Source organism: Acipenser ruthenus, chromosome 1 (genome assembly GCF_902713425.1).
Source record: "Acipenser ruthenus chromosome 1, fAciRut3.2 maternal haplotype, whole genome shotgun sequence".
In the NCBI taxonomy this organism is placed as follows: domain Eukaryota; kingdom Metazoa; phylum Chordata; class Actinopteri; order Acipenseriformes; family Acipenseridae; genus Acipenser; species Acipenser ruthenus.
Window position 1 is genome coordinate 39289279 of NC_081189.1, and position 13581 is coordinate 39302859.

Below are 13581 nucleotides of genomic sequence, written 5' to 3' on the forward strand. Positions count from 1 at the left end.
CCAGCAAAACAGTTTTTCTTTTTTTTTTTTTTTTGCTGAAAAAAGCAAAGAAAATTGTTATACTGATTGTATTAGTACATTTCAGTAGATTTAGTAAAGCAGTACATTTTCAACCAGTCCTTGGACAGAAGTTAGACATATGAGACCAAGGTCTATGGAACAAAGTATATGTCTTCAAGCTGGCTTTGAACAATATCTTTCAGTTTTGCCATGCTTACACTATGCATTTACCATAGTTTACCTGGTTGCCATGTTTATTATTATGCTTTACCATACCTTGCTTTTTTTTTCAATGCTTACCTCTGCTTTACCATGTTTTCAATATGCTTTATTGCACTTTTCTATGATTTTACTATGGTAAACTTTTATAAGGGTGAGGCCAAAAACTGGCCTTGAGGGCTCTGACCACTGAGAGGGATAGGGTAAATCTCATTTACTCGTGAGCATGATGTAAAACACGGAAAATCCACACCCATTTCCACATGGAAACCCACATTTCACGTGAAAACATCCACTGCTTCCAATCCAGACAGCCTTGGGAGCATACGTGAAGGTCTCTGGCACAGATCTCTATAATCCGTCGGTTTTCAGCCATGTTAGCCATGCAATAGCTGGGTTGGACAGTTTCATTATATGAGCTTAACACTGTAAACAGTTTCACTCAAACAAGATGTCACCTGATACCCATGGATTTCCAGGTGAGATTCTCTCCTGTACCTGTTCTCTGTGCATGGAAACCACATTTTCCCGAGCTGTTTGCGAAAACAACACGAGAACGCTATGCATGGCTAATTTGCATATCGACCTCCTCCTTTCCCCTTCATTTTTTATGACGTCAGGTGAAAAGAGGGTCTTCTCGAGTAAAATACATTGAGACCATGGAAACCCATAATGCATAGGGTCATTTTACATTTGGCTCAAGCACAATGTCTCGAGAAGAATTAGAACACACATGGAAACTCCCCCATTGTCATATTTTGTTTAACGTTGTGTGGTGTAATGACAGTGAGTGGTGTTGGTGGGAGTTTATAGTAAACTCATAAGAGGATCATTTTCAATTCTTTTTAATGATGCTGGTAGGAGAACAGTTGCTCAGTTGCTGTAGATAGTCCATCAAGCAGGCAGAAAGAAGTCTATTAAATCTGACAAATGGAAGTAGACCTGCAAGGAGTAACCTGTTTCTCCCTACCTGGAAACCAAGGCCCCTGCAAAGAAGCGTGCAGACTTTGTAACTGCAAGCCCCTACAATCCCATATTTTCCACCATCTGTTTGCCACTCTCTGTCCAGATCTTTGTGCTGTCCCCGGAGCTGCTAGCGAAAATGACAGCTTGTATTCAGAAGTCATATAATATACTTTTTACCGTTTATCGCTATGGCCAAAAGTTTTGCATCACCCTATAGAATTAACTCATTTTGCTTCATAAAGTCGTATTAAACATGCTGAAAAATGTTACGTTAACATACTGAATTACATACCGCTTTGTAGTTTTTCATATATTTAACATAAAACAGACAAAAAATGAAAAATGTGAAATTTCAAAATCTTACATGAAATACTGTACTACTATTATGGCTTCCGGAAGACTTTTGCAATATCATTTTGTAGTTTATTTGATAACGTTATGTTTAATAAAATATCTAAATTGTGTTCGTATAGTTTTTTTTTAAATTTTTTTTATTATGTCTTAATCCTAATATATATATATATATATATATATATATATATATATATATATATATATATATATATATGTATATATATATATGTATGTTTAGCTAAATGTATTTTTATATCTTGTTTTATCTTTTTTGTTAACATGTTTTTCTGTAATAAGCAAGGAAACCTCACACTAAAATAACTTTTTTTTAAAGTAAAATCTTGCCCAATTAGCTTTTAGAGGAAAGCAAGAGGCCTTATAAAAGTTTCCCCTAGTAAAAGCGTAGAAAAGTGTGATAAAGCATAGTAAAAGCATGGTAAAGCATAGGTTAGCACTATTACACACAGAGAGGTATGGTAAAGTGTATTATTAAAAAAAAATGGCAAGCCATGGTAAACTATAGTAAACGCATGGTATAACCATGGGAAACGCATGGGAAAACTGCAAAATGACCATGCAAAAATACCAAGGCAAACTTTTATAAGGGAGAGGAGGGGATGCTTTTCCATCTCAAGATTGCATTAAGCCTGTTCACATTAAAAATAGTGGCAGAACAAATGTCAAAGTGTATTAAAGACAACTGACTGCATGTGTATTTGTATCGAGCAGTCTGCCAGTGACCACGATGCTGTGAGAAAGCATGCTGCCAATAAGCATGCTGCCAACAGGAGTAATGCAAACACATATGCCACTTATTTATCTTATTAACTATACAATTTGGGAACCAAACCAAGCCAAATGTGTCCTCATTTTCAACAGATGTTTATGTTAGTCTTTTTATGAGACACTTAATAAAGCTTGACTTTAATTTTAGTTTTCCTAAAGGGTTGTTTGAAATAGTTACTTCATCACTACCAGTTTCATCCCTCTGATGTGAAATAGCTGTTGCCACTGATAGGGTTATCTTCTGTATTTCCATTTCACAACAGAAGATTACAGCAGGGAACTTGTACACTAAAGCATGGTCGCCTTTGACCTTGGTAATCCTGTACAATCTATCTTAAAACACTTTTAAAATGTACTTTAATTTGGTTTTAAAAGCAAAAAGCAAAATACAACTTTTTCAGAGGTTCCTTTCATAGCAGGGATCTGTGCAATGCTGCAGCCCTCAATAGGACACTATTAAATATGTTATAGCTAATGAATGCATTTCATAAATAGTACATGTTGTTCACTTCCATTTAATTTCACCGTTTGGGGTGTAAAAAAAAAATAGTACTTACTCATGGACATCACATTCTATATCGTTGCAGTATATTTTTGTCATTCAATTCATGGAACAGGAAAGCATTTTGTTTATGTACATATTAGGGATAGAGAGTTATTTTTTGCAACCAAAAAAAAAACATTTTGCTTTTCTTTCCTTACAATTTATCATTTGAAAACTGTATTATTCTCGCCTGTCAGACAACTGGTGCGATCCAACACAAATGAACCCCTGGTTAAAAATGTAATTTAAAACAAAATAAAATAAAATAATACATATGGTGTAAAAAGAACACGAAAGTTCAGGGTCCTCCCAGGTGTGTGTTTGCAGGAGATAGTCAGACGTTCCGCCTGTGACGCACTACCAGCTACACTTGCTCTCAAAAGTATTCACCCCCCTTGGACTTTTCCACAGTTTATTGTGTTACAAGATGGAATACAAATGGATTTAAAAATGAGTTTTTGCCACTGATCAACACAAAAAAGTCTATAATGTCAAAGAAAAAAATAAAATCTACAAATTGTTCTAAATTAATTACAAATACAAAACAGAAAATAATTGATTGCATAAGTACTCACCCCCTTGAGTCAATATTTGGTAGAGGCACCTTTGGCAGCAATTACAACCATGAGTCTATTTGGATAAGTCTCTACCAGCTTTGCATATCTGGACACTGCAATTTTTGCCCATTCTTCTTTGCAAAATTGCTCAAGCTCCGTCAAGTTGGATGGGGAACTTTGGTGAACAGCAATTTTCAACTCTTTCCAAATATTCTCAATTGAGGATTGAGGTCCAGGCTTTGATATTGACCTTTTTGTTTTTAAGCCACTCCTTCTTCTTCTTCTCCCAAGTCCCAGGTCTGTTACAGACTTCAGCAGGTTTTCCTCCAGGATTTCTCTGTACTTTGCTGCATCCATTTTGCCCTCTATCTTCACGAGCTTTCCAGGCCCTGATGCAGAGAAGCATCCCCACAGCATGATGCTGACACCACCATGCTTCACAGTAGGGATGGTGTTCTCAGGAAGATGTCCGGTGTTAGGCTTGCGCCAAACATAGCGCTTAACATTGAGGCCAAAAAGCTCTATTTTGGTCTAATCAGACCATAGAATCTTCTTCCACTTGGTCTCAGAGTCTCCCACATGCCTTCTGGCAAACTCTAGCCGAGATCTGATGTGAGTTTTTTTCAACAATGGCTTTCTTTTTGTCACTCTCCAATAAAGGCCAGTTTTGTGATTCACCTGGGCTATTGTTGCCGTATGCACAGTGTCTCCCAGCAAAGCCATGGAAGACTGTAACTCCTTTAGAGTTGCCATAGGCCTCTTGGTGGCCTCCCTGACTAGTGCCCTTCTCGCCTGGATACTCAGTTTTTGAGGACGGCCTGTTCTAGACAGATTCACAGTTGTGCCATATTCTCTCAATTTCTTAATAATGGACTTTACTGTGTTCCGGGGGATATTCAATGCCTTGGAAATGTTCTTATATCCTCCCCCTGATTGGTGCTTTTGATGATCCTTATTCCGGATTCAATTATTTTCTGTTTTATATTTGTAATTAATTTAGAACAATTTGTAGATTTTATTTTTCACTTTGACATTATGGACTTTTTTGTGTTGATCAGTGGCAAAAACTCCTAATTAAATCCATTTTGATTCCATGTTGTAATACAATAAAATGTGGAAAAGTCCAAGGGGGGTGAATACTTTTGAGAGCCACTGTATGTTTGTTTACAAGGGATCATAGCCGAGGATTGGTCGGCTGCAGTTCCTTGACCGGTTCGATGGCCATATATGTCTTGTGTGTTATTCGGTCACCCTCACTCATGTAAATAAACACGATACAACAGGAATAATTGTGAATGAAAGTAAACAAAATATAAAAAAGTGAAGAACAATAACATTATCAGCAGAATAAAATGTGAAGAAGTAATGTTAATAAAGCTAAGAAGAAATAAGAGAATGCAATCCTCAGTGATCAAGACAATCCACATGCGATAGAAAAATGGAAGTGCACTATTGGAATAATAGAATTCTGTGCTGGTAGCATGAGCCCTGACTGTTTGCTATGCTCAGAGTCTCCATCCCTTTCAAAACTATATTAAAAACATTTGCTGACCTCAAAACCTAAACCAATTCAGTTTTTACATACAGGGCATTCTATGAATTAAACCCTAATCCTGCTGAGTTTAATATTACTCACAAATGGAACCTGGAATAAACCCAGTGGTGATATAAAAAGAAAAAAAGAAGAGTATTATGTTTCCTGTGATTAAAGGCTAAAATAGTTAAGTGGAGTTCAAGAATATTATTACTGTTACTTAAGAATCCACAGCTGTGCTTATGTAAAGGGACTTGCCAGTGTGGCTGCTAAATGTAATCGGTTAGCTGTTTCATTCATGATTTCTTGGTGACTATTTATGAATATATCCCAAAAGAGGTTGAAATGGAAACCTCAAAAGATACTATATTTTAATTCAACACAACCACTTTATACCCTATTCACGATACCAAAGCAATGGGCACTCATCATGTTTTGTTGAAGTAAGCTATCTAACGCGTGATGTTGAAATAAGCTATCTAACACTGTTTTCACGCTGTCTATAAAGCAGGCATAAAGCAGGCATAGGCAACTGGTCCTGGAGTGGCATTCCCTTACAAGTTTAATAGATATGAAAATGCATTAGGACCTCATTAGTGATTGAATTGTTTCAATTTAATAATTAAGGATATGTTTAAAACAAAGTCCTTGCCAGCCTTGCCTACCTCTGACCTATTGTATTTGCCCTAAAAACAGACACACACTAATGTAATTGAATCTTGTATTTTGGTTTTGACTGCAGCAAGGAACACCCTTAATAGCACAGCAAGTGAATTCAGATGTTTCAGAGCCATAGTTAATTTCCAAATACTTTATTCCTAAAGTAAACTATCTAATTTAATTCTGGCTTGTGAGTGCAACAGAGGTCATGATGTGATATGTCCCAGCTGCAAATAAGGGCCTGAACTTTCTCAAAACAAGAATGCTTGGAAATAAACAAGTTGAAGTGGTCTGTTGATCAGTGCCTGCATCCGGTTCACCTTGTGCCCTCTGCGTCTTCAGAGGAGCTTGTCGGTGCAGATTTATAGACTGCCCCAGAGGGTCACAGTCCCTTCGATGCAGGAAGGGTGAATGCCAGAGCTGTCTGCTCCTCATTGTAAAGCGGGGGCAGGCTGTAATTTGCTGCTTGCTGGTTTCAGTCTGCAGAAGCTTCACAGCTCCCTTCAGTGTGGCTGCCTTTGCTGAACTTCATACTGGGAGCTGTGATATGCAATGTGACATTACCAGTATTTTAATAACAATGAAGTTCAAAGTGAAATCTGGTCTCAGATAAAGCTCTTGGCTCCAGTTGACTCCCAGGTACTGTGCTGGCTATTCGAAACGTGAAAACATACTGTGACAGACAGCAATGTGTTTGGGTCCCATTTTAAAGAATAGACCCCATTGGTGATGCCACATATTGTTTTTCAGTTGGACCCTATCTGTTTGTTTTAGATTCTACCTTTCCAGTGTGAGAAGTTTAGCTTTCACAGACTGAATAGCAATTCAACACAATTGTGTTGTGGAGGATTTTATTTAGTTCTCTCAGGGCAGCATTTTAAAGTGACACTTCAGCCTGTATAAAATGTCTGGTGTTTAGTAGGTCTGTCTGGTATTGTTAACTACCCCCTTCTTATCGGAGTAAAACTAGGTATTATAAAACATTGTATCACATCATTGCTTCCTATTTATTGCAGGCCAGAACTGGAGACAGAATGGACAGCAGTCAAAGAGCAGATCAAGACCGAGTCTATGGTGATTAAGGGGCTCATCCCAGACACACAGTACCAGTTTGCTATCCAAGCGGTTAACATGCATGGAGCCAGCTCGCACAGTGAACTCAACGACCCAGTCAAAACTCTCAGTAAGTGCACTGTTGTTAATAAAATCATTACTGGTTTTTTGGGGGTTTTTTTGCTTCTGTTTTAAAGCTTTAAGTGCAAAGTTGCCACTATTGTTTTTCAAAAATTAAACATAAAATAAATATAATATAAAATAGAAACTCTAAACTCTAAACTTTAAATTCACTTCAAAAACTGGATCTTACTTTGATACATCAGCAACTAGTATATTGGGTGTTTAAAAACAATTATTCAAAGCAAATCTGTTTTTCAAAATTTGAATATCAGTTTTTTGCTAGAGTTCCACACCATTATTTTTATAGCATTTAGGTAACATGCTTAAACCACCCAGTCAGTGCACACTAGATAGCAATACAACTTATATTCTCAACAGTGCAACAGTGCTCATATGTTTGTAGTTACAGCTTTTTTGGCAGTGATGTCTTTGCAGAGTACTACTATACTTTTCAAGTGAGATCATTTGAAAGTGAAAATGCTAAAGCAATTTAGGCAGTGGTATGGTCGAGCCGGAATGCACTGGAAACGCTGTTCCGGTTCTTTCTTCTATAGGCAGAACCTTGACATAAGAATTGAATCTTTGCCGATTTGTTATGAGAATGCTTATATGGCGCCTGACCGGTCTAATTCCGGTGCCTGGGCACCAATGAAGTGATCTATTTTCCATGGGAAAATCAAATTAATCTTTCCATTGAATAGGCACTAAGAACAAAAATATCAGTGTCCAATTCCCTACATACCAGTTTTGATGGTACACTCTGAGTCGGAGTCTCTGATAACTGGTGTGTATTTTAAATGTTTGCAGAGTCATGAGTCACACACATCTCTTGCACAATTGTCTGATTTCATCCTTGTGATGGAATGAAGACAACATTAGGGACTTCTATTACAAACTACAGTACTACTTTAAGAAGGTTAACAATTTATTTTAGTAAAAATGCTGGCAGCAAAAGTGCATCCTATGACTGCGGTTTCTGCTTTGTTATATATCGGTCAGTGCAGAGACCTGGGGTTTGGAATGAACGACTGTCCTTGCCTTTAAGATTTAATATATATTACAAAAGCATAAGTAAGTGCTTGTGACAGAGATCGAATGAGTCTTAGTGTTAGATCTCCCTCTCGACCTGTGAGGGCACGGTATACGAGGAACAGAGTACCCTTAATGAAATGGCACGACAATTTATTCCGTAGGGTAGATGGAAGTCGGTCAGTTCGGAAGGGGGCGGAGCCATGGCACCCGAGCTCAGTGACCCAGACGGTAAGCGGCGTGGCATCCGAGGACTGGAGGAGCGGATGCGCTCGTTAACCTCGGGGTCATGGGCGAGGGTATAAATAGGGGGCATGGCTTGAGTGATCTGTTCCTTTGCATATGGTTAAATTATATGACCAAGAAGGAGCCCGTTTGTGAAATCGACCGTGAGTGTTCTGTGTCTGTGTCCTAACACTGTGTGTCTTGTGTGTTGTTTCACTAAAGATTACTGAGCACGATCCGGAGCTGCAGCCGCAGGCCAGCGACAAACCCGGACTTCACCACTCACCTTTTCACTACTGGAACTGTCTGTTGTTTGCACCTTTTAGCACTTGAATCACGCACTGTCTTTGTGTTTGTGTTTAGTGTGGGTGTCGGAACGGGACTTTGGGGTTGCGGGTCAAACCCGTAGGATTATAACGAGAAGTGATATACGCCGCTGTATCACTTCCAGCACCATTATTATTTACAGGTTTTGCCTTGAGGCTCTGGACATTTATTAATTTAAATAAACACCCTTGCACCTGTATCAACGGTTGTCTGTGTGATTATTCTGCACTGCACTCACCTGCACGTCATTACCACTTTGCCACACGTGGTGTCAGAAGTGGGATGGACTACGCAACACTGTCGGTGCTGCTGGAGCAGCTGGACAGCAGACGGGAGGGGGAGGAAAGACGGAGAGAGGAGAGGTACACTGCGCTGATCGAGAGGGTCGGGCTGGCAATACCTCCCACAGCATCAGCGGAACGCGGCTTCATAGCGCCCAAAGCCAGGACGCATAAAATGACGGCGGATGATGATCCAGAAGCATACCTGGTGGCATTTGAGCGGCTGGCTACCACCGCGTCATGGCCCCGACAGTTCTGGGCAAGCCAGCTGGGACCCTGCCTGATTGGGGAAGTGCAGGCAGCCTACCAGGCGATGGGGGATGACGACGCCGCTCAATATGACCTGGTAAAGCTGGCTATTCTCCGCCGTCTTAACATTACGGAGGAAACGCACCGAGTGAGGTTCAGGGAGTACAGGAGGTCCCCGAACGTACGCCCCAGGGTGGTCGCGCAGAAGCTCTGTGACCACATGATACACTGGCTCACCCCGGCGCTAAAAACAACTGCCCAGATGGGGGAGGCCATCGTCATTGAGCAGTTTTGTCATGTGGTCGGCGCCGAGACCCAAGGATGGATACGGCGCCACAACCCCGACACCCTGGAACAGGCAGTCAAGCTCGCTGAGGACTTCGAGGACTCCCTGGTATCCGCCCAGACCGGGCTACTCACCCCGCTACCTCAACGGAGCAGCCGAGCCCCACCTCCTCTCTCTGCTCCATCAGCCCCACCACCAGGACCGGTTCAACGACCTCCGAGAGCACCAACCCCAATGGGCGACCTTGCCTCCTCTTCATGGAGACCAAGGTCGGCCCCCAGCGGGGGTAGAGGTGCTGCCCCTGCCCCGTTGCCATACCAGCAGCGGGACAGACCATTTAACACTGTGCCCTCCTTTCCCCCTACCTGTTTTAGGTGCCGCCAGCCGGGACATCAGGCTAGGTCATGCCCATCTGCGATGGAGTGTGACGTGGCCGTCTGTAATCTGGCATCTGAAGCGGGTGAGCGAGGGAAAAATGGTCGGGAGGGGCCTTGTATTGTTAAGGTGATTTTTGGAAATGTGAAAACCCATGCATTAGTGGACACAGGGTGTGGTCAGACCTTAATTAGAGCATCTCTCTTAGGCGGTATGGTGTGGCAGCCACAAGGTCAGGTGGCGATCTCCTGTATCCATGGAGACACGGCAACATACCCCACAGTAAAAGCATATTTATCGGTCGGTCCGATGAAACGTTCCCTGGTAGTTGGGGTAGCGGAAAGGTTACCACATCCCATTATTCTGGGTCGGGACTGGCCCAACTATAAAGATTTATTGAAATTAAGGGCAGTCCCGGCCATACACGCAAATGTGGCAGAAAAAGTAGAAGGGGAAATGATTGGTAATGTTTTTCCCTTTCAAGCGGAAATGTTCTCTTCCCTGTTCCGGCCGAAAAAAACAAACAAAGAGAGAAGGCTGCGGAAATGGGAGGGAGCGTTAATGAGACAAGGCTGGGGGCTGGTGGGAGCCTGTTATAACGGTGAAAAACGTCAGTCAAAGGGGGTCGGAACGCAGTGTGACCGAGAGGGCGAGGTTACTGGGCCATCAAGGGCAGATGTTACTCCCGCCCCGCTCAATATACCGGACATGTGGCACTCGAATGTGAACCTAGTGTGGGAGCAGGGCAATGACCCATCACTGGTGCACATTCGGGGACAGGTCCGGTCCATTGAAGGTAAGGATGTTGAAGGCGCTGGGGCACTAGTATTTCCACACTTCATTATCAAGGGGCAATTACTATATAGGGTAAACCTGGCCGCGGGCACAGGACATCCTGTAACACAATTATTGGTTCCCCCGTCTTGTCGGCTGGAGGTCATGAGGCTGGCGCATGATATCCCTTTTGCGGGGCACCTCGGAGTTGACAAGACAAGGGAACGGATATTGGCTCGATTCTTTTGGCCAGGTGTTTATAAAGAAGTGTCGAAATATGTAGCCACATGCCCAGACTGCCAGAGAGTAGCGCCGGGTCGAGTGCGCCCCGCCCCTTTGGTCCCACTGCCGATTATTTCCACCCCCTTTGAACGCATCGCAGTGGACATAGTCGGCCCTTTGCTACCTTCTGACTCCGGGTATACGCATATATTAGTGGTGGTAGATTACGCAACGCGATACCCAGAGGCAGTTCCATTGAGGTCCACTAGTGCTGCTGCGATAGCCAAAGAACTAGTGCAGATTATGGCAAGAGTAGGGATCCCCAACGAGATATTGACTGATCATGGAACTAATTTCTTGTCAAATACGCTACAGCAGGTATATAAATTACTAAAAATACGTCCCATCAGAACGTCGGTTTACCATCCACAGACGGACGGTTTGGTGGAACGTTTTAATCAGACTCTAAAGGCGATGCTGAGACGATTTGTGAATCAGGAGCAAAAGCATTGGGCATCGCTCCTTCCCTACCTCCTTTTTGCAGTGAGAGAGGTGCCGCAGAGTTCGACAGGGTTCTCCCCCTTCGAGCTCTTGTACGGCCGACAGCCTCGCGGTATCCTCGATCTGTTGAGAGAGGGGTGGGAGGAGCACAAAGGCTCGTCCAAAAATGTAGTGCAGCATGTGCTCCTACTGAGAGATCGCCTAGATTTGGTCGGTCGTTTGGCCCAAGACAATCTCAGATCGGCTCAGCATCGACAACAGCAGCATTACAATCAAAATGCATTAATCCGAACTTTTCGACCGGGAGACAAGGTAATGCTGCTACTTCCCTCAGCGGAATCCAAACTATGTGCTTAATGGCAAGGGCCATATGAGGTGATTCGGGCTATAGGAAAGGTGAATTACGAAATTAAACAGCCCGATCGCCGTAACAAAAAAGAAATTTATCACATAAATTTATTAAAGCCCTGGCAGGCAAGAGAGGTGTTATTTATAGCCCCAGGCAATATAGAGGATGATTTAGGGCCCGAGCTAGAACCCTCTAGCACAAAGAACATTTCGATGGGGGAACAGTTACTTCCTGATCAGCAACGTGAACTACGCAGGTTAATTGAGGAATTTAGCGATGTTTTTTCTAACACGCCCGGTAGAACTAACCTCGCTGAATATGACATTATCTCTCCCCCAGGTGTCACAGTGCGAGAGAGACCTTACCGGGTCCCGGAAAGTCGACGGAGTGGCGTTCGCAAAGAGGTATGGGACATGCTCGAACTTGGGGTGATTGAGCCTTCCAGGAGCGAGTGGTGCAGTCCAATTGTGATAGTGGCCAAAAAGGACGGCACCAACCGCTTCTGCGTTGATTTCCGCAAGGTAAACGCTATTGCCAAGTTTGATGCGTATCCCATGCCTCGGGTCGACGAACTCCTAGATAGACTGGGGACGGCGAGGTTCATCTCCACTCTGGATCTGACGAAAGGATATTGGCAGATCCCGTTAACTCGTAGGTCTAGAGAGAAAACCGCATTTTCAACACCAGAGGGGCTGTTTCATTTTACAACCATGCCGTTTGGGTTACATGGTGCGCCTGCTGCCTTCCAGAGACTGATGGACCAGGTTTTACACCCACATCGTGAATATGCGGCAGCGTATATTGATGATGTGGTCATTTACAGCTCCACCTGGCGAGAGCATTTGGCTAGGATCACAGCCGTCCTTCAGTCTCTAAGGGCAGCCCGGCTGACAGCTAACTTGCGAAAATGTGCCTTTGCCAAAAGAGAAACACAATATTTGGGATTTGTAATGGGGAATGGCAGGGTGAAACCCGTTGTCTCCAAGGTCCAGGCCTTGGTAGACGCGGCAATCCCCAAAACCAAGGCTCAAGTGCGGTCGCTACTGGGGTTAGCCGGTTATTACCGCCGCTTTATCCCCGAGTATGCCACAGTGGTTAATCCCTTAGTTGACCTCACCAAAAAGAGCGCACCAAATTTAATTAAATGGTCAGAAGAATGTCAGGGGGCGTTTAATACTGTTAAGCAGAGACTTTGCCAGGCCCCTGCTCTCATCACTCCAGACTTCACTAAGAGATTCATCCTCCACACCGATGCTTCGGATGTCGGTTTGGGTGCAGTCCTGTCTCAAATGGTAGGCGGAGTAGAACACCCTGTTTTGTACATAAGTAAAAAAATGCTCCCTCGGGAGCGCAACTACTCCGTCGTCGAAAAAGAGTGTTTGGCCATGAAATGGGCTACTCACTCTTTAAGATACTACCTGCTGGGACACTCATTTGATCTTGTCACTGACCACGCCCCACTCAAGTGGTTAAGCACAATGAAGGACAGCAATGCCCGGATAACTCGGTGGTATCTGGCATTGCAGCCCTTCATGTATCATATGGTACACCGTGCAGGGAAAGACCACCAAAATGCGGATTATTTTTCCCGGGAGGGGGGAGTAATGGGAAAGGTAGGTTTAGCCGAGTGTTCCTTCGGCTCCACTCTGAGCGGTGGGATATGTGACAGAGATCGAATGAGTCTTAGTGTTAGATCTCCCTCTCGACCTGTGAGGGCACGGTATACGAGGAACAGAGTACCCTTAATGAAATGGCACGACAATTTATTCCGTAGGGTAGATGGAAGTCGGTCAGTTCGGAAGGGGGCGGAGCCATGGCACCCGAGCTCAGTGACCCAGACGGTAAGCGGCGTGGCATCCGAGGACTGGAGGAGCGGATGCGCTCGTTAACCTCGGGGTCATGGGCGAGGGTATAAATAGGGGGCATGGCTTGAGTGATCTGTTCCTTTGCATATGGTTAAATTATATGACCAAGAAGGAGCCCGTTTGTGAAATCGACCGTGAGTGTTCTGTGTCTGTGTCCTAACACTGTGTGTCTTGTGTGTTGTTTCACTAAAGATTACTGAGCACGATCCGGAGCTGCAGCCGCAGGCCAGCGACAAACCCGGACTTCACCACTCACCTTTTCACTACTGGAACTGTCTGTTGTTTGCACCTTTTAGCACTTG

General features: G+C 43.4%; 1 protein-coding gene across 2 annotated transcripts in view; it reads left to right on the forward strand.

The window, feature by feature from the left end:
- The window catches only part of LOC117420635 (pikachurin-like), a 72175-nt gene that overhangs the window by 12204 nt on the left and 46390 nt on the right, over positions 1–13581 (forward strand). For both annotated transcript variants that reach the window (XM_034034137.3, XM_059024997.1), the window contains exon 7: positions 6637–6803. In XM_034034137.3, the coding sequence (XP_033890028.3) occupies positions 6637–6803 (167 nt within the window). The remainder of the gene's footprint in view (positions 1–6636; positions 6804–13581) is intronic.